The 25694-nt window shown below is 39.3% G+C and overlaps 1 protein-coding gene across 1 annotated transcript in view; it reads right to left on the bottom strand.

Annotated features, from left to right (window-relative positions):
* Positions 1–12135: 12135 nt before the first annotated feature.
* The window catches only part of MTMR8 (myotubularin related protein 8), a 121126-nt gene continuing 107567 nt past the window's right edge, over positions 12136–25694 (bottom strand). Inside the window, 3 exon segments of the mRNA XM_033200985.1 lie at positions 12136–15079; positions 17268–17356; positions 17359–17393. Coding sequence (XP_033056876.1) covers positions 14552–15079; positions 17268–17356; positions 17359–17393 — 652 coding nt within the window. The 3' untranslated portion in view covers positions 12136–14551.

Raw genomic sequence — 25694 nt, 5'->3', positions numbered from 1 at the left:
TTATGTATCTTGGAGTTGCTCTTCTGGAGGAGTATCTTTGTGGCGTTCTCTGTATTTCCTGAATTTGAATGTTGGCCTGCCCTACTAGGTTGGGGAAGTTCTCCTGGATGATATCCTGAAGAGTGTTTTCCAACTTGGTTCCATTTTCCCCCTCACTTTCAGGCACCCCAATCAGACGTAGATTTGGTCTTTTTACATAATCCCATACTTCTTGCAGGCTTTGTTCATTTCTTTTTCTTCTTTTTTCTTTTGGTTTCTCTTCTCGCTTCATTTCATTCACTTGATCCTCAGTCGCTGATACTCTTTCTTCCAGTTGAGCGAGTCCGTTACTGAAACTTGTGCATTTGTCACGTATTTTTCGTGTCATGGTTTTTATCTCTGTCATTTCGTTTATGACCTTCTCTGCATTAATTATTCTAGCTATCAGTTCTTCCACTCTTTTTTCAAGATTTTTAGTTTCTTTGCGCTGGGTATGTAATTCCTCCTTTAGCTCTGAGAAGTTTGATGGACTGAAGACTTCTCCTCTCATCTCATCAAAGTCGTTCTCTGACCAGCTTTGATCCGTTGCTGGCGATGGGCTGCGCTCCTTTGCAGGGGGAGATGCGCTCTTATTTTTTGAATTTCCAGCTTTTCTGCCCTGCATTTTCCCCATCTTGTGGTTTTATATGTCTCTGATCTTTGATGATGGTGACGTACTGATGGGGTTTTGGTATAGGTGTCCTTCTGGTTTGATAGTTTTCCTTCTTACAGTCAGGACCATCAGTTGTAGTTCTGTTGGATATTGCTTGAAGTCCACTCCAGACCCTGTTTGCATGGGTATCAGCAGCAGAGGTTGCAGAAGATAGAATATTGCTGAACAGCGAGTGTACCTGTCTGATTCTTACTTTGGAAGCTTCCTCTCAGGGGTGTACTCCACCCTGTGAGGTGTGGGGTGTCAGACTGCCCCTAGTGGGGGATGTCTCCCAGTTAGGCTACTCAGGGGTCAGGGACCCACTTGAGCAGGCAGACTTTCCGTTCTCAGATCTCAACCTCCGTGTTGGGAGATCCACTGCTCTCTTCAAAGGTGTCAGACAGAGTCATTTGCATCTGCAGAGTTTCTGCTGCTTTTTTGTTGTTTTTTACCTGTGCCCTGTCCCCAGAGGTGGAGTCTACAGAGACAGGCAGGTTTCTTTGAGCTGCTGTGAGCTCCACCCTGTTCGAGCTTCCCAGCAGCTTTGTTTACCTACTTAAGCCTCAGCAATGGCGGGCGCCCCTCCCCCAGCCTCACTGCTGCCTTGCGGTTAGATCGCAGACTGCTGTGTTAGCAATGAGGGGGGCTCCGTGGGCGTGGGCCCCTCTGGCCAGGTGTGGGATATATTCTCCTGGTGTGCCCGTTTGCTTAAAGCGCAGTATTGGGGTGGGAGTTACCCGATTTTCCAGGTGTTGTGTGTCTCAGTTCCCCTGGCTAGGAAAAGGGATTCCCTTCCCCCTTGCACTTCCCTGGTGAGGCGATGCCTCGCCCTGCTTCAGCTCTCCCTGGTCGGGCTGCAGCAGCTGACCAGCACCGATTCTCCGGCACTCCCTAGTGAGATGACCCCAATACCTCAGTGAAAATGCAGAAATCACTGGTCTTCTGTGTCGCTCGCGCTGGGAGTTGGAGACTGGAGCTCTTCCTATTCGCCCTCTTGTTCCGCCCCCGAGAAATCCACTTTCATTTGATATTCTCTGTCAATAATACATCATTTTTCTCTGGCTGTTTTCAATAATTTTCTTTCTTTTTAGTTGTCAGAAGTTTAATTATCATGCATCTTGATATGAGTCTTTTGGTGGTTTACTCCCTTTAGGGTTTGCTCAGCTTCTTGAATCTGTAGGTTTATATCTTTCACTGAATTTGGAAAATTTTCAGCCATTATTTCAGCCCTGCTCTCTTTCTCCTTTCTTGAACTTCGAATATATGAATGCTTTTTAAATTTAAATTTAATTATTTTTTATTACACCAGTCCCTCATGCTTGTTTTTGTGTGTGTTTTTTTTCCTTTTATAAGACTGAATAAATTCAATTTATATATCCTCAAGTTCACTGATTCTCTTATCTGTTATCTCCATTCCACTAGAAGCTCATCCAGTGGGTTTTTTGTTTCTATTCTGTTATTGTTACTGGTGGAGGAGATCCAAGTTATCCCAAGTTACCAGTGGCATATTCAAATGGGTCTGCAGCAACTTCAGTCCTCCTCAGTAGAAATAATTTGACTGAGGGGCATAAAGCAGAAGAGACCAAGGCAAGTTTCAGAGCAGGAGTGGAAGTGTATTTAAAAAGCTTTAGAACAGTAAGGAAAAAAAGGAAAGGAAGAAGGAAAGTACAACTTAGAAGACAGTCAAGTGGGCGACTTGAGAAACCAAGGGCACAGCTTGACCTCTTGACTTGGGGCTTTATACGCTGCCATACTTCCAGGATCTTATTGGGAAGCTGCTGATCAGTTTTAGGTGTTTTCTATCTATTAGGAGAATGCCTTTCCCTGGCACTGGCTATGAACAATTATTACTTTAGAGAAACTGTTAACCACCTGACCATCAGGTTGAAGGTCACACAACACTCCTGGTGTGTGTGGGGTGGGGAGCCCTGTTCTGCCCTGCTCATACCTGATTAGTTACCTACTGTAACATTATTGTATCTTTCACTTGTGCTATTTCCATTTCATTTGGTTCTTTTTTTGTTTTTTGAGTCAAGGCCTCGCTCTGTCACCCAGGCTGGAGTGTAGTGGTGCGATATCACAGCTCACTGTAGCCTCAACCTCCTCAGCTCAAGTGATCCTCCCACCACAGCTTCCCAAGTAGCTAGGACTACAGGTTCACACCAACATGCCCAGTTAATTTTTGTATTTTCTGTAGAGAAGGGGGGTTTTGCCATGTTGCTCAGGCTGGTCTCAAACTCCTGGGCTCAAGCAATCTGCCCGCCTCGGCCTCCCAAAGTGCTGGGACGATGCCCCACTTTCGTGTGTGTGTGTGTGTGTGTGTGTCTGTGTGTGTGTGTTTTGATGGAGTCTTGTTCTGTCGCCCAGGCTGGAGAGCAGTGGCATGATCTTGGCTCACTGGACATCTGCCTCTCGGGTTCAAGCAAATCTCCTGTTTCAGCCTCCTGAGCAGCTGGGACTACAGGCACACACCATCACACCCGGCTAATTTTTGTACTTTTAGTAGAGATGGGGTTTCACCATATTGGTCAGGCTGGTCTCTAACTCCTGATCTCAGGTGATCCACCCGCCTTGGCCTCCCAAAGTGCTGGGATTACAGGTGTGAGTTACAGCGCCCAGCCTCATTTGGTTCTGTTTAAAAATAACTTTTATTTCTTTGCTGAAATTGTCCAATTTTTCACTTGTTTCAAATGATTTTTTATTCCTTTTTGAATCCTTTTTATGATGGCAGTTTTAAAATCCTAGTAATTCCAACATCTGATTTACCTCAGTGTTGACATTACTTGATTGTCTTTTCTTACTTAAATTGTGAGTCTTCTATTATATCCTGGACATTTTGTTTATTATGTTAGGAGACTCTATTTAAACTTTCTATTTTAGCAGGCAGTCATCTTGTTTAGCTTTAGCATGCAGATCCTCTCCTACTTTTGTCAGCTATCATTCCAGTGAAGTTTGGTTTTTGAAAGCTTTTCGGTGCTGTTTTGGTCTGATAGGTTTGTCTGCTGCCACTGGGGCTCCTCCTGTTTTCTGCTTGTGCTGCCTGAGGGGAGCAGACATGGTTTCCCTAGGCCTGTTGCCCAGTGTCTCTTAGTTGGTCATGGAACTTTCAGGCTTGCAATGACAAAGAGGCTTCCCTGCCTAGTCCCTGGTTTTGACAGGGTCCCCATCTGCCTGTGGAGATGAAGTAGTCGTCCTGGGATGAGCACTTGTGGCAGGGCCTCTTTTGCTGATGTCTCCTGCTGCCCATGTCCTTGAGTAGGGGAGGGTAGAGATGGAGAGCCCTTTGTCTGGCTGCTTACTGTTAGTGGGGAATGAGGGAGGTCTTGATATCTTGACTAATCCCCCTTGATGATGCTGTCAGGCTCACCTCTTGTTGGAGGAATCCTGCTTGATCTAGGGGAGGAATAAGCCTACCTGGGCTGCCTTCTCTTGTTAGGTTGGGGGTCAAGAAATACCCAGCCTGGACTGCCACCTTGTTGGGTGACAGGACATAAAACATCTTGCTGCTGTTTTGTCTTGCTGCCCATCTAGCCCTGGGATCCCAAAACAGCTCTCCTTCATACCACCTTTCAGAGTTCTTCTTTGGTTGCCACTTGTGTTATTTCCAGGCCTTATGGTTGTACTTAGTGGGAAGGAATAGTGAGAAATGAATCTACACTGTCTTGTCTGGACTGGAAGTCCAATCAATCAATAGGGTTTTAGAGTATGAAATTCTCAAGATAGACAATATTTTAGTCAGTCTTGTGTTTCAGTAGCCTCCATACTAGCTTGTTGACTTTGAACAGGACTTCAGTTATGTCATCCACACAAAATATATTTAAAGCTCCCAGCCCAAGACCCAACACAGATGAACCACTCAATAGATATTCAGTCTTTTCCTAGAAATCATCTAGTTCAAACCACCTGTCTTAAATATAAGGTAACAGAGGCCTAGAGAAACAAGGCAGCCTTCAAATGTACTGTGCCTTACATATACCCAAGTAGCATTTCCCCCTGAAAGGCCAAAAGCATACTCCATTAATTCTTGATTTTGTTCCTTACTTCTATAGGTAGTTCTAGTTCAGTTGGACAGGATTTGAAGATTGAAACTAATCATACCAATTAATATTTGAAAAGTATTTCCAAATTTGCAAAGTGCTTTTGCAGTAACAATTTCCCTTGGTTGTCACAATCACAGCATGAATCTGGCAGGGTAGAGATTATTCCTGTTTTGCAAATAAGGAAGCACAGTAAGTCAGGGGGCTGATAAATCCAGAAGCGATTTCTCATTTAGGGGCTTCCTTTGACACTATCTCTCCTGTGAAACTAAGCCTTTACTGAATGACAGGAGGCTGTGAACATAGTTGATTTCAGAGTGCCCAGCTTGCCACACCCTCAGCCACAGCTAACACAGTGCATTACCTTGGGACTACAGAGTGAATAAATTTCAAGATCAGGCTTATGTTCTATACAAAGTACCATGAAAATTTGGAGCTCAAATTACTCTTAGAGTTTGATATGGTTTGGATCTGTGTTCTAACCCAAATCTCATGTTCAATTGTAATCCCCAGTACTGGAGGTGGAGATCCTTCATTAATGGTTTAGCATCATCCACTTGGTGTTGTTCTCCTGATAGTGAGTTCTTGTGAGATCTGATTGTTTAAAAGTGTGTAGCACCTTCCTCTTCATTCTCCTGCTCCTGCTCCTGCCATGTGAGATCCCTCACTTCCACTTTGCCTTATGCTCTGATTGTAAGTTTTCCCGAGGCCTCCTCAGAAGCCAAGCAGATGCCAGCATCATGCTTCCTGGACAGCCTGCAGAACTGTGAGCCAATTAAACCTCTTTTCTTGATGGATTACCTACTCTCAGGTATTTCTTTATAGCAATGGGAGAAAGGACTAATACCGAGTTTGTTTGTTTAAAAAAAAAAAAAAAAAAAAACTCCTACCAGAATAGATGAAATTACCCATCTGTATAGGTCACCTCAGGGAAGGTGGTTACCTCAAATTAGAAAGCAGGTTGCTGAATTCTAACCAAGGAAAACAGGTATAGCTCAGAAAGGCAAGATTGAAATTTGATATAGAAGAAGCTGTAGCGTGTTTACAATAGGAGCCTGGTTGAATAAACTATATCTCATATAGTGAGATACTATGTGGCCATTAAAATAGCAAAATAAACCTGTATTTATAGAAATGGAAAGATGTTCAAAATTAAGTGAGACTATTATATAAGAGTGAACAGTACAGTCCTATTTTGTTCTCTGCATGTAGATTTCTCTCTGCATAGAAAAATTATGATGTGTTCTTTTTTGGTTCTCTATATTTTAAAAACATTATACAATAAACAAAGATTTGTTGGTTAATTTAGCATAATATATTATATTGGAATCTGACTGTCTATAGACATTATGTGAAGAGTAGGAAGGGGCTAAATGGAGGTGAAAAAAGAGGCATAAGAGTGAGAACTTGTCAGTGTAATCAGCAGCATCAGGGCTGAAGGTAGGAGGAGGCTGACTAATGCTTTTTGACTGTTTTTTATGTGCCAGGGACTTTATCAGGTAGTACTTTATATGTTAGCTCTGTTAACTTGCGTAACGACCCTGTGTGGTAGGTACAATTATCATTCCCATTTTATAGATAAGACATCTGAGGCTGAGAGAAAATGACTTGCCCAAAACCACTGGGCTAGTGAATGGCAGAGACAGGACTAGAACCCAGGTCCCTCTGTGTCCTACCCACTGGAGGCCCAGATCACGTAGTCCCCAGAGAGGGAAGCTCTTTTGAGGCCTGGAGGAATAACCTCCAAATTCATGAGTGAGAATTCTTGCTGGGAGAGGGGGTGGTGGGGGCAGGAGAGAAGGCCCTGAAAGGGGATGAACAGCTTGGTCCGTAAACAGGTCTGTCCCCAATGTGAATGGACAAACTGATATACTGTCAGCACTCTTTTGTGAGTTAAGTTGGTGTCAGTCTTGCCCTCACAGCTGGTCACTGACAGTGCTCTTCAGAACCAGGTGCCCTGATACCTTTCTTGTCTTATTTTAACATCAACAGAGTATTTTAACCTACGTGCAGATTCTGTCTTTGTAAAGTGGTTCATCTGTTGAGGCTAGGTCGGTGTACCATTTTTGGAGGTAAGCCATCTTTTCTTTTATTTATAGCTAATACACAGGAACCTCACACATGCAAAAGACTGAAGGTTTTTAATTTTGGATAGAAAACACTGTATCATCCAAACATTTACAAACTGTAACATAACTGCAGTAGAGGGCCAATGAGCTCTGTGGCACTGGACAAAACAACTGGCAGTGAAGATTGTCACTGGGTCACACATCCATATCGCAGTGGTGTGACAGGCTCAAGATAACACAAGACAGGGGATTAAAGTCAATCATTCATGCTGTTGTACCTTGGCAAGTTCAGACTTGAGCTACTGTGACAGTGTCAGTCTGTAAACCTGGAGCTAATAAAAAGTCAGGTTCTCAAAGAACCTATATAGTTCAATTCTGAATTATACATCAGTTGCATGATCTTCATGCAGGTATGTGGCTGACATTAATGTATTACAGATAACACTGGTCATATACTTGAATCTTACTTTTAAAGCTGCCTGATAATATATCCCAGAGAAAACGCCAATTGCTTCACTTTGGTTTGTATCTCTGGCTTGGCATGTCCCAAAGTACTCATTAAACTTAGCTAGACAATATCAAAGTAAGAGGCTTAGCACTAAAAGAGTTTCTAATTTCTTGGACAAATCCTCTTCATCTGAATGCCCAAATAACCTATGAGATCAGATGCTACTAAAGTTCTAGTACACACACACACACACACACACACACACACAGCTACACTATGAGCTATATTCCAAAAGGACTGAACTTGTTAGCTGTTCCTAAGCCAGAGGCATTGTCAAACTATAATATACAACATGCTCTGTTTCAGAAGTAGAATATGTGCTCTGCATTCTCATTGGCATTCACAAAATGAAGAAACCACCCTGTCTGCAAATGCAAGTGAAGTGGAGACTTGGAGACACTATGTGAACTGGTATGGCCAAATGCATGTGAAGCGGGACCAGAAGACATGGGTCTTTGAACACTGATTATCTATGACTTTGGTACATGTTTCTCACCTGACAGGTGAGAAATCAATGTTGCTTCAGCAAAAGAAGCAAAAGAAAGCTAAGGACTGATCTGCCTCAGGGACATGTTAAGGGGAGAGAATACCACCCATCATCCTTCACTCTCTAAAAGTAGAGAAAACCTAGGACTACATATCACAACAGAGAAAAATGTTGACAAAGAAAATACACAACTCATAGCATTCTTAAGGAAAGAGTTTCTACCAGTGTAAAAGCCTTAAAAAGAAAATATATTAGTCTCAGTACCACTTGGAAAAGACTTTTGGACCTTATGTGAACAATTTAATCTCAAGGAGCACATGAAATTTTAAATAACTGGAATGCTGGTAATCATGGATAGGTATATACTCTTTTTGTTGAACTGGCCAGGTATGTTTCTGTATTACTCTCTTCCCCCGACCCTTCCCACCTCCTTCTCCACAACTGGGATTCTGTAAGGGCTGGTGTAGAGCCCTCTAAAAAGTTAAGTATGAAACCATGAAAATGGTTGAAAGGTTAATAAAGCTGTGGAAGAGAAAAAAGCTTTTAGGTTACCCCCAATGCCTTAAAAAGCACCAAGAGACAGGACACCAGACTTAACATGGAAGCCACTGGTTTCACACATGCCAACTTCTCAGCATATTTTTGTTCAGTTCCTGCAAGACTCATGGGTCTAAATGAAACAGATGTTTTCAAAGCACACTTCTCTTTTGTGAAAACAGTCACAAATCACAGAGAATGTAACATGCTTTTACTTGCATCGACATGTAAAGGAGACATGGGCTGCCAAGACTGGTGACAATACTAGTACTTCCTATTTCAGGGGAAGGCAAAGACTGTCAGTCCCACAGCCAGGGAATCAGAGAAGACATGTTTTATACGGCTTGAAAAGCACATTTTGCGTTTTTGTTTTTTGCTTTGGAAAAGTTTCTATGCCACCATCAAATACTTTGAAATCACAACTGCCTTCAAGGGACAAGAAAACAAGAGTCCGTTATGACCTCACATCTTTCCATTTGTCTGTTACTGCCTGACACTTCAACCATTTCTTCACAGTATATTAAAACAAAAACAAAAACATAGGAACAACATGTAAGGCTTAAGCCTTGTCTTTTTGTTTGTTTTTAAATGTGTACATCAAAAGGAAGGCTTTGATTTGGCACTTAGAATAAAGCAACCAGACTTGGTTGGAATCATATCTGCCTGTATCATACAAAGAATTCTGAGAGTGAGATGCCTGAAGGTGAGGTAAAAATTTGGTTTAGATATCACTAAATCATAAACATTGGAAAGTAATAAAGTGAGAATTATCTTCCTAGGTATAAACCAATCTGGAGTACAGTAAGCCCCTTTTGAGAGGGATATTTTAATGTAAAGGTAATTTACGTTACCCTACACAATTGTTTAGAAAAAGTACACTTAATAAAATACTCTCATAGAAAGATTTCCCAATAGTATATCAAAGCCTAATTAGCATCAAGAAGAGTTGGGTGTTTAATAAAAGCCAGTATGTAACAAAGAACTAACACGATCATCTTTAGTTATTAAACTTCTTTTTCTACTAAATTAAGGCCAAGCTTAAATAGTTACCAATTAGGTTTGAAAAGCACCTCTTAAAAAGACTTGGATTCCTTTTGGCTGGAAGTGTTCTGAGAAAGGTCTCACTTCCAGTGAAGTGTGAGGGGTATCTCAGACAAAAGATGTTTCATGCATGTTGGCAGGCAATGACAATTGACTTGCTGGTAAATGAACATAATTTCTAAGGGTACTTTCCAAAGATACACATGTCTAATATATTCACCATAAGCTTTCAATTCTTGTAATTAGTTCTATAGAGTTTCAGGTTTTCTTTCATAGAGCAAACCTTATTCGTGAATTTCTTCTTTAAAAAGTCAAACTGTTAGCTGTTATTTAAGTTTGTTATTTAAAATTGTTTTATTTATTACTGTGACAAATCTGTCATTCCATAAACTAAGTAAATAATTAATGCATTTTAAAAACGGTGGCCATGGTAGACTCTGAGCATCGCCACAAGCACAGGGACAGAGCCTGCCTCATGCTTAGAAAAGATAAGCAGTAACCCCAGGCCTACGAAACTTGTGTAGAAAGCAGGCAGAGGTCAGATTAGTGGATGACAGTGGCAGGTGGTTAAATGCCTTCCTATTTAAGTAGAGTAGTCACATGAGAATGGAACTTCTGCTTGGGGAACTGGAAAGGTAGGACAGTGGGGGAAGGGAGTCACATTTCTTTCACAGGATAGGTGCTGTATCAGAGTATGAAGTGAAAGCCATTAATAGATCATCTTTTCTAGTACTCCTGGCAACTTACCTTCAAGAGTCTCCTCACTATTGCTGGGCTCCTACCTATAGATAGCTAATCTGCTTTTAATAGTGTATAAATACCTAGATTCCATCTTTTTCTTCTCAGATTTTTATTTATTTATTTACTTTCCTATCTTGAACCCTTTGCTCTTCTCCCCCCCCCCCCCCCCCCGTGGTGAACAGGTTTTATTTAGATAGAGTTTTCACGGCAAAGGGAAACAAAAGAGATGGATAAACAAAATCTTTTCCCTAATACATAGTTCAGGTAACATTTTCTAATGTCTCATCTCTTGTTCCAACCAAACCACTGCAGAACATCTAAAAGTACAGCATCTGAATCCATAAATTTCCAATCTCATTCCTGGGGAAAGTGTAGAGTAGTAGCTGGTATTATTGGAACATATTAAAAATTTTGGGATTTTGTCACTGTGGGAGAAATGACTTTTCCAACTCTCTTTTGCCATTCAGGTCTTCAACAATGACCTGCTTCTCAAATATTCCTCTCCAGCTTAAGTTATCCAACCTTCTAAGACAACTAATTAGCCAAGGACCAATCACCTGAGGGCTAAAGTAATTATCAAGACTATATCAACTTGTTCCATGTATGAAATTAGATCCCTGGAAAGCTACAGATCCCAAGTTATGGCCTTCTCACTGCATGACTTAATACTCTGTTGTTGGATTTTGAAGTTTAATGGTAAAGATACAGCCATATGGAAAACATTGCATAAAACAACTGTGACATATAACTGCTTACTAGATAACTGGATGTCAAGAACATTAAGACATAAGAATTGTTGGAAGACAATACCTTAAAACTTTTTTTTTCTAACGAGCTGGTATAAACCTTGTCTTAAGTAATGCAATCCATGTAACTCCTTACATTTCTTCTTTTGTCTTATTTTCTAATATTAACTGCAATTGCAGCAATCATCTTTACCTTAATTTTTCTGGAACACATATTTTACCCAACTGTCACTTGTATTAATTCTTATTTTAATGGTTCTTTTATATTTTTATTGGTTTTGATGAAGCCAGATCAAATCTAATTTGGATTTAGAAAGGTATAAATAATAGATAAAACCTGCCTACTTTCTTCTATGTTGTCTTTGAAAGTTGATGGAGGGTTATTTTTTGAATTAGAGTATTTTTCACATCAGGAAAACAAAATTAGCTAGGTGTCTGGGTTAGGATGGGGTATCATGGGTGTAGCAGAGAGAGAATGGAATAGTTCACTCTAACTTACGCAGACAGACAATGGAATAGTTCATTCTAACTTACGCCAAGATTGATTTTCTGAAATGGCTTTGGAAATATGCTACCTTTCCACACTATAGCTCCCTCTTCGGCATTGAAAAGTCTTAGGTTAACTTTATAAAAGGTGACTTATACTCCTGGTTTAACAACAGTCTGTATATATATCTTCTAGGATTACTTTGCAGATGGGACATGGGTAAAAAAGCATGGACTGAAGTGAGGAGAAGATACGATGAATGACAAGGGTGTGAACTCTCAGGCACCATTATTTTAGAGGGTCTTTCAGTGATCAGGGACTATGATGAGGAAACAGTCTTAGCAGTGAGAGAGGTCTTGGGGAAGATTTAGGTTCTCCTGTTTCTTTTGTGTGTGTGTGTGTGTGTGTGTGTGTGAGATGGAGTTTTGCTCCTGTCACCCAGGCTGGAGTGCAGTGGCGTGGTCTCGACTCACTGCAACCTCCGCCTCTGGGGTTCAGCGATTCTTGTGCCTCAGCCCCCTAAGTGGCTGGGATTACAGGCACCCGCCACCACGCCTGGCTAATTTTTATATTTTTAATAGAGACAAGCTTTCACCATGTTGGCCAAGCTGGTCTCCAACTCCTGACCTCAGGTGATCCACCTGCCTCAGCCTCCCAAAATGCTGGGATTACAGGCGTGAGCCACCGTGCTTGGCCTAGGTTCTCCTGTTTCTCTTTCTTCCTTTGCGGCCAGCTTTTCTCAGATTTTTAAATCCAACTGTAAAACCAAAAGGTGTTTCGTGTTGAGAATAAATAGGTGATTTTCATGCAGCTTTTTTTTTTTTAAGTTCTGTATATTTTATATGTAAGCAATAATGTGGTATGTTGGGGAATAAAAATATCAAAGACCAAACAAACTGACCTCACAGATTTTGAGACTGAGATCAATCCCATGGCCTTAGATAATTAACGAAATAAGCCAGTCTTTTAAAAATGCTGTTTTCACCTTTGGAAATATCAGAGTTGTGGTTTACTACTTCTAGTTTAGAATTATATTGAAAAGACCTTCCTTTCACTATTGATTAATTTTGTTTTTGATCTAAGAAATAAGTTAGGTACTATGTACTGTACCTATACAGATCTTTAGGAATAAATCAAGAATCTTTAGTCTTTTATAGAATTTGCAAAAACTACTATATCTTGTCATTTACCTTTTTACTTTCTTCTCTGAAAACTCAACACACTATATCCAGAACATCATGCTAATAAACTGCAAAATGCAGATTGAGATATGGGAGAAAGATCTGGGAGCAAGATCCAGAATGGCTCACTGGTGGCAGATTGGTACCGTCATCCTTTTCGGCAACTTCCTTCACAAAGCCAGGAGTAGATGTAGCCTCCAGATCAAAATGGTGTGCACAAACCCCATTTTTTTTTCCAAAAGAAGTCAAATGATAACTGGCAACATCTGATGATTTAGGTTATATAAAGCAAGGACTAAATCATGGAAAGAGGAGGACCAGAGAGATAAAAAAAGGAAATCATCTTGATGCTTTAAAATTATAGGATCAAGGTAGGTATCAAGAATATGTAAGTAAAATATGGCCTTTATTTATTAATGGGGAAGACCCAAATAAATTAAGAGTTCTTTAAAAACAAAAAATTAAAAATTTACCAAGAGGAAGTAAATAGAAAAATGACTCCTGTTTACATATAAAAAAAGACAACCAAGATGATTTAGAGTTCTTCCACTAAAGAGGATATTTTGGGTCTACAGTTTAGCTAGGGATAAGAAATCAACGAGCTATCCTGGCACTCCTCTCCTCCATTTAAATTAAACCCTTAAAAGGTCCCTCTTTCTCTCAAAGAAAAGCACCTAATGACATAATCCTTTAGATATTTCTATGTGCACAACTGGATGTGATAATCAAGGGATGCCTCTTTAAGTCATCTAATTTTTTAGCTTAAGCCAAATATAGAGTATTTGGAACAGACATTTTGGGTAAGGACCTGGATTGTGTTGGCATTAAGAGTTCTGGAATTGCTGAGAATATACAGAGCATGACCCAAACTGACTGAGGCCTATCCTACTCTCAGTATGTGGAAGTAGCAAAATCATGACTGAATATCCAATAGGACAGATGAAAAACCCATCAAGTATATCAACCCCTAGGAGAAAAACTGGTGTTTAAATAAAAATACATCCCTTTCCCCAGGAGTATCTGGATCTGCTATCAGAATGGACTTTTTTCAAAACTGTACATTAGCACAAGGTGATAAACCTACCAGATTTAAAAGTAGTGCCAATTGTGTCTAAAAAATCCACAAACCTCATGTGATATCTAGATAAGCAAAACCATTTGTCTTCATAAAAAGACTTAAAAAGGGTCCTATTTTCCACAAAACCAGATGGGCACACAGACCATGTCTCAGTCTGAGTCTGAAGCACTGAGATTTTCAGTTACTTCCTGAACTGATGCAATTAATGTTACTAATTCAAACCCCATTAATTTGAAATTTATAATTTTAGATTGTAGTGGATTCAAGTTTACCTATGGACTATCTATGAAAAAGGGAATTGGCTAAGTATTATAACAAGACCTAGCTGGGGTGTGGGTTGGGGAAAGCATGTGTTGTAACTTAAGAAAACTTTCTTTATATATTTCAAACCACTAAGAACTCATGCACTCATGCTAACAATTAAGCATCATTTTGATTTCTTTCTCAGGAAAACATTGTATGTCTCCATTGGCAATAATGTTAGCTAATATCCCATGACTAAGCATACCTGAAAGTAAGATTTTCTTTTAATATATTCTGCAATTCAGTTACCTGCTGTATACCATCTCTCCATATCCTCAAAAGGGTCATTATTGACCACTGTGACAATATTTCCACTTCACTCTCACATTACAGCAGTCAGGATAGAAAATAGGGGCGGTCGATCATTAAAGAAAACAGACAGTAGAACCAGCTTAATATGTGTCTCACCTGAGAGGCAACATTTCTATAGTTAAATCCCATTTTAGAACAATAACATATTCTTTCTCTTGCCTACACTCTGTACTGCTTAATATGAACATATTGGTCACTTAATCAGTAAAGTAATTCCCTTCCAGACTTAAGTGGGGAGAGGGATGCCTTGGCTTCACTCACTTAAACCAATTGGAAAAGCAGCATAGCCCTCTCTGGGACAAGAATCATTGTAGCTGCTGTAGGTATACCTAGCATGGAAGATGAGTAACTAACTCACTGATGCTTGGAGTAGTCTGCCTCCTTGGTGCTGGCCTTGGAGATGCCTGTGTCTCCCAAGATGCCCATGTCCCCAGAGAAACCCCTGGCCTCAGAAATACCCATGTTTCCAGAGATGTCAGTGGCCTCAGAGATATCCATGGCCCCACAGATTCCTAAGTCTTCGGAGAAGCCCATAGTCTCAAAGGTGCTCATGTCTCCAGAGATGCCCATGGCCTCAGAGATGCCTGTCCCTCCAGAGATGCCCACATCCCCAGAGATATTTATGGCCCTAAGGCTGCTCACAATCTCACAATGGTTATGGTGGAGGTCTGCACACTGGCTTTTTACTTGATCCATCTGAGCTCGGAGGCCTCCTTCCCTGGAGAGGGTGCCATTCTCCATCAAGGTATTCAGGTCTCCATCGATACCCATAAAGCCAAGAGGATTGGTCAAAGGACTTCCCAGATGCTGGGATAATAAGTTTCCTAATTGAGTGCAGGTACAGATCTCTTCTGGTGGCTCATCACGGGCTTTTAGTTCTGCCTCAGGAGCAAGAAAGGGTAAGAAGAATTAGAAACAGGAGAAAAACTAGACAAACATCACCTTGAGCTGCAGAGATCCTATTGCTGTCACTTATAATGGTAGCAAATGACCTTTTGCTCACCCTCTCCCCTACAACATCTTTCCCTCATCACATGCCATAGTACTTTAGAAGCCCTACCATTGAAGAATCTCAAAGGTCTTATATCTATAAAAGTCCTCTTTTATCAGCACTCGCATGTTCTCACTCATAGGTGGGAACTGAACAATGAGATCACTTGGACTGGGGAAGGGGAACATCACACACTGGGGCCTATCATGGGGAGGGGAGAGGGGGGAGGGGGGAGGAGGGAGGGATTGCATTGGGGAGTTATACATGATATAAATGATGAATTGATGGGTGCTGACGAGTTGATGGGTGCAGCACACCAACATGGCTCAAGTATACATATGTAACAAACCTGCACATTATGCACATGTACCCTAGAACTTAAATTAAAAAAAAAAAAAAAAAGTCCTCTTTTATAAGTGCAATTTTGTTCATGGGATGGGGAGAGGGCGGGGGAATAGATCACTAATATTTATTGAATACTTCTATGTGCTAGGCACTTTATGCACAGTATTTCTTTTTATCCTTATAATAAACCTATTAGTTTAGGTATTAGCTATATTTACAGATGAAGAACTGAGGCTCAGAGAAGTTAAGTAAGTCACCCAAATTCGCACATGTACGAAGTAAACAACTGGGATCTGACCCTGCATCTACCTAACGCCAAAGTCTATGATCTGTCATCTACCTCATGCTACCTCTAACAGATATTTTCACTTTCAGAGATAATATAATGATTCACTGATACTTTACAACAGTGATTCTTTGGGGTCATAAGTCCCCATTGAAAATCTGATGAAAATTATGGACCTTCTCTTCAGAAAAATGCATACATTTTTCTGAAGGTGGTGGGGGGAGTCTTTTAAATTTTCATTTTGTACCTTATTTTTCTGTATTTTCTAACTTTACACTTATATTGTCTTTTTAAAAAGTAAACAGGGTTGTCTGGGTGATACTATCAGCCATTTTTGTTTTTCTGCTCTGTATTAAAAAAAGAAAGTTAATAACACACATACATAAAAGCACATACATACTTCAAAAAGAAGTCTTTCCAGAGTGATCTGAGTCTATGTGAAATGAATCTGATTCTCTCTCAGGAGTCAGGCAGGGATAAGTGAGAGGGCTGGGTCAAGAATAGGGCACCTTCCCTGAGGGCCTTGTGGAAGAATCTGCTAGTAGCTAAAAGAGGAGCCCTAAGAAGAAGTTTCTCTACTACATCTAATCTACTTAAGACTGGGCCTTCTCGGGGATGCATGCTTCCTACGATTTTAAGTTATGCTTTAGTCTGCCCTCCCACCTTTTTTTAAAATGGAACCAAGTAATTGGCTGTTGCCTCCCAAGAGGACATTAAAAAGTTTGGGATCTGATGTAATCACAACACATTTATTTTCACAATAAAATGACATTTGTTTACTTACAGGAAGCAGAAAAGCTATGCGTTATCTGCCTTAAAGTGGGTTCACACCCAGTTCCTAAATAGCACACCATTTCCAATAATTCTTTTCTAAGAGGTACCTTTCCCCTGTCCTTCAAACAAACCCTTAGGGATCCCTACATTTTATAAGCAGCTCAGTTTATGAAATTAACAAGAAATAATTTTTGAGTTCTGTAACCTGTAATTAAAAAACAAGTATCCAACATGGTCACTCAATAAGCTGAGTTTGCAGTCTACATGGGAAGGAATAAGAACCTTCTTTTATAAGATTTTTAACTGGAAAACAGCAATTGCACTGTTCTTATCAGTATAACCAAGATGCTATACTTATTCTCTTGATGGATAACAAACGCTATGTGATTTCCCTAGTCATTCCCTCTTGTTCCTCCTACTCATTCCATCCAGATCCAAAAAGAGATAAAGATAACAAATTTACTTGTTTATCTAGTTGAGTGACATATTTACCACATTTTGGGAAGTAAGAAAAGGAGTTATGCTGAAAGCTTTGTAGACACGGGACACATGAAAAGCCAAAGAGTATAAAAAAGCCAGTCAGGGAGCTTTCCACAAGTATCAGTTCAACTCCAAGCAGGCTGGACCTACCCAGAATGGTCAAGAAGATCTCTCTTTGGGACTTTTCTCCTCACCTTTTCTAGTTCATGCACATCTGTCTCCAGCATTGCTCTCTGTTTCTTAATTTCCAGGAGGTTCTCTAGTATACTCTGCTTGGGCTGTAGCCTTTGTCAAAGCGGTTATACATCCCACACCAGAACCTCAAATAGACAAAAAGGGTGGGGGGGGGAAGTGGGTTAGTTTAGCTGGAGTAATTGATTACCAATGTTTTCCTTGTGCCAAGAAAATATTAGCCTAGTAGGTGGGAAGATCTCATGAGTACTGTAATTTGATGACATTAAAAAGAATGGACATGCTCATAATTGGAAAGAGTAAAGATACCAGCAGAAAAATCTCAGCTGAAGGAGACACTTTAGACTTCAGCAAACTTGAGGTTCTTTTAAACAATCAAATTACCCTTTTACTTTGAGATAATTATAGACTCACATGTAGTTTTATGAAATATAAGGGAGAGGAGTGACATCACCAAGATGGCAGAATAGGAAGCCCTGGACTCTCCTTCCCCCAATGGATACACTAATTTAATTGCAACACAAGGATCAATTCCCTTTATGAGAAATCCAGCAACTCATGGAGAGGCTTCTGCACCCTGGATAAGTATGAAACCAACCAGATTGTAAATAAAACATCTGTAGAAAAAGCAGAAACATACACTCATCATAATCCCTACTCCCAGCACAGTGCCATAGGATCAGGAGGAAACCCCCATTCCCAGCTTCTACCTCAGAATGGAAGAAGCCAGACTGCACATCTAACATCCCAACTTCTCCAGGTGCCACCTGAAAGACCGGCTTCTTTCTCACCTATTTCAAAGAGGTGAAAGGGTCTGGCATGTGATAGTATCCTGAGGGCTACAGAGAAGAAAATGGCAGTTTCAACTAGCATGTAGGCATGTACCACAGCTCCTGTACCTGGCTCAACACAGGGTGGGGGGAAAATCCCAGTTCCCAGCTTCTCCCTGGGAAGGGAAAAAGTTGGAACATGCACCCAGCATTCTAAATTCTCCAGGATCTACCAAGGGAATGGCTTTTGTGACACCTGTCTAGGAGTACTGATGAAACTGGACATACTCTGGATGCCTGGGGGACACTAATAACAAAGACAGCAGTTTAAACTAGTACAATGGGTTGAAAGGCCCACAGCAACTCTGGCTTGGTTGGCTGGTTAATGTCTTCTCCTGTACAAGGCCAATTCATATGACTGGGAGTGATAGTGGATTCTTCTAATGTGGAGAAAAAGGGTAACACAATCTGAACAAAGAAACAAGCTAAAACTCCAGAAACTGACTCTAATGAAAATATATGAATGACCCGACATAGAACTCAAAGTATCCATCATGGAAAATCTCAACAAGCTCAGGAGAACAATCCATAAACAAAGTGAAAATTTCAACAAAGAGACAGAAAATGTAAAGAATAGGCAGATGTCTTAAAGCTGAAGAATACAATAACTGAAGTAAAGAATCCAATAGAGGAGTTCAACAACAGACTAGAGCAAGCAGAAAAAAGACTAAGCAGACTCAAACACAGATTATTTGTCATTATCCAGTCAGAGGGACACAAAGCAAAAAGAATAAAAATAAATAAATAAAATAGCTTAAGGGACCTATGGGACACCATTATTAGCAGACCAATATATGCATTATGGGAGTCCAAGAGAAGATAGGAAGGACTAGAAATCTTATCTAAAGAAATAATGACTGAAAACTCTCTAAATCTGGGGAAGGAAATGGACATCCAGATCTAGGAAGCCAAAATGACCCAAATACGATGAATCTAAAGAAATCTACACTGAGACATATGATAATCAAATTGTCAAAAGTCAAAGAGAGAATTTTGAAAGCAGTAAGATAAAACCAACTTGTCATATGCAGGAAAAGCCATTAGGACCATCAGCAGACATCTCAGCAAAAAAAACTTTCAGGTCAGAAGAGAGTAGAGAGTGGGATAATATATTCAAAGAGCTGAAGGAAAACTAAAACTATGAACCGATAATGATATATGTAGCAAAACTGTTCTTCAAAAACGAAAGAGAGATCACGACTTTCCCAGACAAACAAAAGCTAAGGGAGTTCATTACCACTAGACCTGCCTTATAGGAAATCTAAAGGGAAGTCTTCTCTTTAGATTGAAAGAGAAATGAAAATGAAAACAAAAATGAAAGAATGCTAAATAGCAACACAGTAGCATAAAAAAGTATAAAAGTTGTTGGTGAAGGTAAGTATATAAACTAATAAAGAATACTATATTACTGTAATGGTTGTGGGTAAATCACTTTTAATTGTAGTATAAAGTTTTAAAAAAGTATTAACATAATTATAAAGTATGCTAATGAATATACAATATAAATAGATGTAAACTTTGACATGAATAACATAAAGGGAGAAGAAGAAAACGTGTAATGTGTGCATAATTAAAGTTAAGTTGTTACCTGCTTAAGACAAGAGTGTTAGACTGTTAGATATTTTATGTAAGCCCCATGGTAGCTACAAAGGAAATACCTACAGAAGTTAAAAAAAAAAAAGAAGTGAAACGAATCAAAGCATACTAATATAAAAACTAAACAAACAAACAAACAAACAAACAAACAAACAAAACATAAAGGAAGAGAGCAAGAAATGAAAAGAAGAACAAAAAAATCCCTACAAGGCAAACAGAAAACAATGAACAAAATGGCAACAGTAAATCATCCCCTATCAATAATTACTTGAAATATATTCATAGATTAAACTCCTCAATAAAAATACACAGAAAGACTGAATAGTTTAAGAAAAACATCCTATTATATGCTGTCTATAAGAGACTCACTTTAGATTTAAGGGCACACATAGACTGAAAGTGAAGGGATAAAAAAAGATATTCCATGCAAATTGTAACTTAGAAAAAGAAAAAAAGCAGGTGTGGCAATAGTAATATCAGACAAAATGAACTTCAAGTCAAAAAATGTCACTGAGACAATGAAGAATTTTATGTAATTATGGAAGAATCAATATACCAGGAAAATATAACAATTATAAATATATATGCATTCAACATCAGAGTACCTAAATATGTAAAGTAAACACTGATGGAACTGATGGGAGAAACAGACAGAAATACAGTAATAGATTACTTCGATACTCTACTTTCAATTATGGATAGAACAATCAGAGAAAGAAATCAAAAAACAAATAGCAGACTTGAACAACTCTATGGAACAAATGGACCTAATAGATATACAGAATATTCAACCCAATAACAGTACAATACACATTCTTTTCAAAAGTACATGTAACATTCTTCAAGATAGATCACATGTTAGGTCATAAAATAGAGCTTATCAAATTTAAGAAGATTAAAATCATACCAAGTATTTTTTTCTGTTCACAATGGAATGAAACTAGAAATCAATAGCATAAAGGAAACCTGGAAAGTTAAAAAATATATGGAAATTAAAAAAATACACTCTTAAACAACCAATGGGTCAAAGAAGAAATCAAAAGGGAAATTGGAAATTATCTTGAAACAAACAAAACCACAACATACCAAAACATGTAGGATGCAACAAAGGCAGTACTAAGAAGGAAATTTATTAGCACAGCTATTACAGAAAACAGTATGGAGGTTTGACAAAAAATTAAAAATAGAAGTATCATATGATCCAGCAATCCCACTTCTGGGTAGAGGAACTGAAATCAGTATTTTGAAGAAATATCTGCACTCTCATGTTCATTCTGGCATTATTCACAAGAGTCAAGATATGGACTCAACCTAAGAGTCCATCAATAGATGATTGAATAAAGAAAATGTGATATATATACATAATGGAATACTATTCTACCTTAAAAAGAAATAAATGCTGTCATTTGTGATAACATAGATGGAACTGGAGGACACTATGTAAGTGAAATAAGCCAGACACAGAAAGACAAAAACTATGTTCTCACTTATATGTGGAATCTAGAACAATCAAACTCATAGAAACAGAGAGTAAAATTGTGGTTATCAGAGGTTGAGATAGGAGAGAATGGGGAGATGTTGGCCAAAGGGTAGAAAGATGCAGTTAGATAAAAGGAATGAGTTTTTGAGGTCTTCTGCCCAGCATGGTGACCATGGTTGACAATAATGTATTGTATATTTCAAAATTGAAGAGAAGAGAGTAAATTTCAACTGTCTCACCACAAAAAATGATGGCTAAATGAGGTGATGGATATGTTAAATAGCTTGATTTAATCATTTCTCTTTTTATTAATATATCAAAACATCACACTGTACACCTGAAATATATACAATTATGACTGGCCAATTAAAAATATTAATAAAAAGAGAAATTTATAGTGATAAATTATAGTGATAATTTATAGTGATACTAAAAAAGAAGAAAGATCTAAAATGAAAAACCTAACTTTATATCTCAGGAACTAGGAAAAGAACAAACTAGCCCAAAAGTAGTGGAGGAAGGAATAATAAAGACTAGAGAATAAATGAAATAGTGAATATAAAATCAAAGAAGCTAAGAGGTGAGGCCAGATGCAGTGGCTTACTCTTATAATCCCAGCACCTTGGGAGGCCAAGGCAGGAGAATTGTCTGAGGCCAGGAGTTCAAGACCAGCCTGGACTACACAGAGAAACCCCATCTCTACAAAAAAATTTAGAAAATAGCACATGCTTGTAGTCCCAGCAACTTGGGAGCTGAGTTTGGAGGACTGCTTGAGCCTTGTCCAGTCTGCAGCCAGGCCAGCAGAGTGAGTCTCTGTAAAACAAACAAACAAACAAACAAACAAACAAACAAAGAGGTGTTTATTTTTTGGAAAAAAAAATTCCAAAATGGATAAAACTAGCTAGACTAAGAAATAAATAAAATCAGAAATGAAAAAGGAGACATTACAACTGATGTAACAAAAATTTAAAAGATCATAAAGACAACAATGTACCATTAAATTGGATAACCTAGAATAAATGGATAAATCCCTAGAAACATACAACGTACCAAGACTGAATCACAAAGAAAAACTGAACAGACTAATATTGAGTAAAGAAATTGAATCAGGAATCAAAAACCTCCCAGCAAAGAAAAGCCCATGGCTAGAGGCTTCACTGAAGAATTCTCCCAAATATCTAAAGAATTAATGCTTTTTAAATCGTGTCTATTTGATTCTTCTCTCTTTTCTTCTTTATTAGTCTGGCTAGTGGTCTATTTTGTTGATCTTTTGAAAAAACCAGCTCCTGGACTCATAATTTTTTTGAAGGGTTTTTCATGTCTCTATCTCCTTCAGTTCTGATCTGATCTTAGTTACTTCTTGTCTTCTGCCAGAATTTGTTTGCTCTTGCTTCTCTAGTTCTTTTAATTGTGATATTAGGGTGGTGATTTTAGATCTTTCCTGCTTTCTCCTGTAGGCATTTAGTGCTACAAATTTCCCTATAAAGGCAGGTTTAGCTGTGTCCCAGAGATTCTGGTACGTTGTGTCTTCGTTCTCATTGGTTTCAAAGAACTTATTATTTTTGCCTTAATTTCATTAATTACCCAGTAGTCATTCAGGAGCAGGGTGTTCAGTTTCCATGTAGTTGTGTAGTTTTGAGTGAGTTTCTTAATCCTGAGTTCTAAATGATTGCCCAGTGGACGGAGACACTGTTGGTTATGATTTCCATTCTTTTGCATTTGCTGAGGAGTGTTTTACTTCCAATTATGTGGTCAATCTTAGAATAAGGGCAACATGGTGCTGAGAAGAATGGATATTCTGTTGATTTGGGTTGGAGAGTTCTGTAGATGTCTATTAGGTCGGCTTCGTCTAGAGCTGAGTTCAAGTCTCATTGATCCGTCTAATATTGACAGTGGGGTATTAAAGTCTCCTGCTATTATTGTATGGGAGTCTAAGTCTCTTTGTAGGTCTCTAAGAACTTGCTTTATGAATCTAGGTGCTCCTGTATTGGGTGCATATATATTTAGGATAGTTAGTTCTTCTTGTTGCATCATGTAATGCCCTTCTTTGTCTTCTTTTTTGACCTTTGTTGTTTTAAGACTAGGATTGCAATCCCTGCTTTTTTCTTTTAATTTTTATTTTTTGCTTTCCATTTGCTTGGTATATATTCCTCCATTCCTTTATTTTGAGCCTATGTGTGTCTTTGCATGTGAGATGGGTCTCCTGAATACAGCACACCAATGGCTCTTGACTCTTTATCCAATTTGCCAGTCTGTGTCTTTTAATTGGGGCATTTAGTCCATTTACTTTAAGATTAATATTATTATGTGTGAATTTGATCCTGTCATTATGATGTTAGCTGGTTATTTTGCCTGTCAGTTGATGTGATTTCTTCATAGTGTCGATGGTCTTTACCATTTGGCATGTTTTTGCAGCGGCTGGTACTGGTTGTTCCTTTCCATGTTTAGTGCTTCTTTCAGGAGCTCTTGTAGGGGAGGCCTGGTGGTGACAAAATCTCTCAGCATTTGCTTGTCTGTAAACGAGTTTATTTCTCCTTCACTTATGAAGCTTAGTTTGGCTGGATATGAGATTCTGGGTTGAAAATTCTTTAAGAATGTTGAATATTGGCCCCCACTCTCTTCTGGCTTGTAGGGTTTCTGCAGAGAGATCCACTGTTAGCCTGATGGGCTTCCCTTTGTGGGTAACCCGACCTTTCTCTCCCTTAATATTTTTCCCTCATTTCAACCTTGGTGAATCTGACGATTATGTGTCTTGATGTTGTTCTTCTCGAGGAGTATCTTTGTGGTGTTCTCTGTATTTCCTGAATTTGAATGTTGGCCTGTCTTGCTAGGTTGGGGAAGTTCTCCTGGATAATATCCTGAAGAGTGTTTTCCAACTTGGTTCCATTCTCCTCATCACTTTCAGGTATACCAATCAAATGTAGGTTTGGTCTTTTCACATAGTCCCATATTTCTTGGAGGCTTTGTTCATTTCTTTTCATTGTTTATTCTCTAATCTTGTCTTCATGCTTTATTTCATTAAGTTGATCTTCAATCTCTGATATCTTTTCTTCCGCTTGGTCAGTTCAGCTACTGATACTTCTGTATGCTTCACGAAGTTCTCGTGCTGTGTTTTTCAGCTCCATCAGGTCATTTATGTTCTTCCCTAAACTGGTTATTCTAGTTAGTAATTCATTTAACTTTTTTTCAAGGTTCTTAGCTTCCTTGAATTGAGTTAGAACATGCTCCTTTAGCTCAGAGGAGTTTGTTGTTACCCATCTTCTGAAGCCTACGTCTGTCAATTCATCAAACTCATTCTCCCTCCCATTTTATTCCCTTGCTGGCAAGGAGTTGTGATCCTTTGTAGGAGAAGAGGTGTTCTGGTTTATGGAATTTTCAGCCTTTTTGCGCTGGTTTTTCCTCATCTTCGTGAATTTATCTACCTTTGGTTTTTGAAGCTGATGAGCTTCAGATGGGGTTTCTCTGTGGATGTCCTTTTTGTTAATGTTGATGATATTTCTTTTGCTGTTCTGTTTTTTTTTTTTTTTTTTTTTTTTTTTTTTTTTTTTTTTTTTTTTATGGAGTCTCACTCTGTCCTCCAGGCTGGAGTACAATGGTGAGATCTCAGCTCACTGCAACCTCTGCCTCCCGGGTTCAAGTGATTCCCCTGCTTCAGTCTCCTGAGTAGCTGGGACTACAGGTGGGCGCCACCACGCCCAGCTAATTTTTTATATTTTAGTAGAGACAGGGTTAAACCATGTTCCTCAGGCTGGTCTTGAACTCCTGACCTTGTGATCCACCTGCCTCAGCCTTCCAAAGTGCTGGGATTACAGGCATGAACCACCGTGCCCAGCCAATGTTGATGCTATTTCTTTCTGTTTGTTAGTCTTCCTTCTAACCGTCAGGCCCCTCTGTTGCAGGTCTGCTGGAGTTTGCTGGAGGTGCACTCCAGACCCTATTTGCCTGGTTATCACCAGTGGAGTCTGCAGAATAGCAAAGATTGCTGCCAGTTCCTTCCTCTGGAAGCTTCGTCCCAGAGGGGCACCTGCCAGATGCCAGCCAGAGCTCTCCTGTATGAGATGTCTGTTGACTCCTGCTGGGAGGTATCTCCCAGTCAGGAGGCATGCGGGTCAGGGACCCACCTGAGGAAGCAATCTGTCCCTCAGCAGAGCTCAAGCACTGTACTGGGAGATCCACTGCTCTCTTCAGAGCTGGCAGGCAGGAATATTTAAGTCTGATGAAGCGTGCCCACAGCTGCCCCTCCCCGCCAACACTTCTCAAATTATTTCAAGAAATCAAAAAGGAGGGCATGCTTCAAAACTCATTTTATGTTAGCCAGAGTTACCCTTATACCAAAGAAAATTATAGGCTAATATTGCTGATATTGAATATAGATGCAAAAATCTTCATGAAAATACTAGTAAACTGAATTCAACAGCACATCAAAAGGAACGTATACCACCATCAAGCACAATTTATTCCTGCAATGCAAGGATAATTCAACATATGCAAATTAATTAATATGAGACACCACATTAACAGAA

Source organism: Trachypithecus francoisi, unplaced genomic scaffold, assembly GCF_009764315.1.
Source record: "Trachypithecus francoisi isolate TF-2019V2 unplaced genomic scaffold, Tfra_2.0 Lachesis_group6, whole genome shotgun sequence".
Taxonomy (NCBI): Eukaryota; Metazoa; Chordata; class Mammalia; order Primates; family Cercopithecidae; genus Trachypithecus; species Trachypithecus francoisi.
This window is presented reverse-complemented; position numbering and strand designations above follow the sequence as displayed.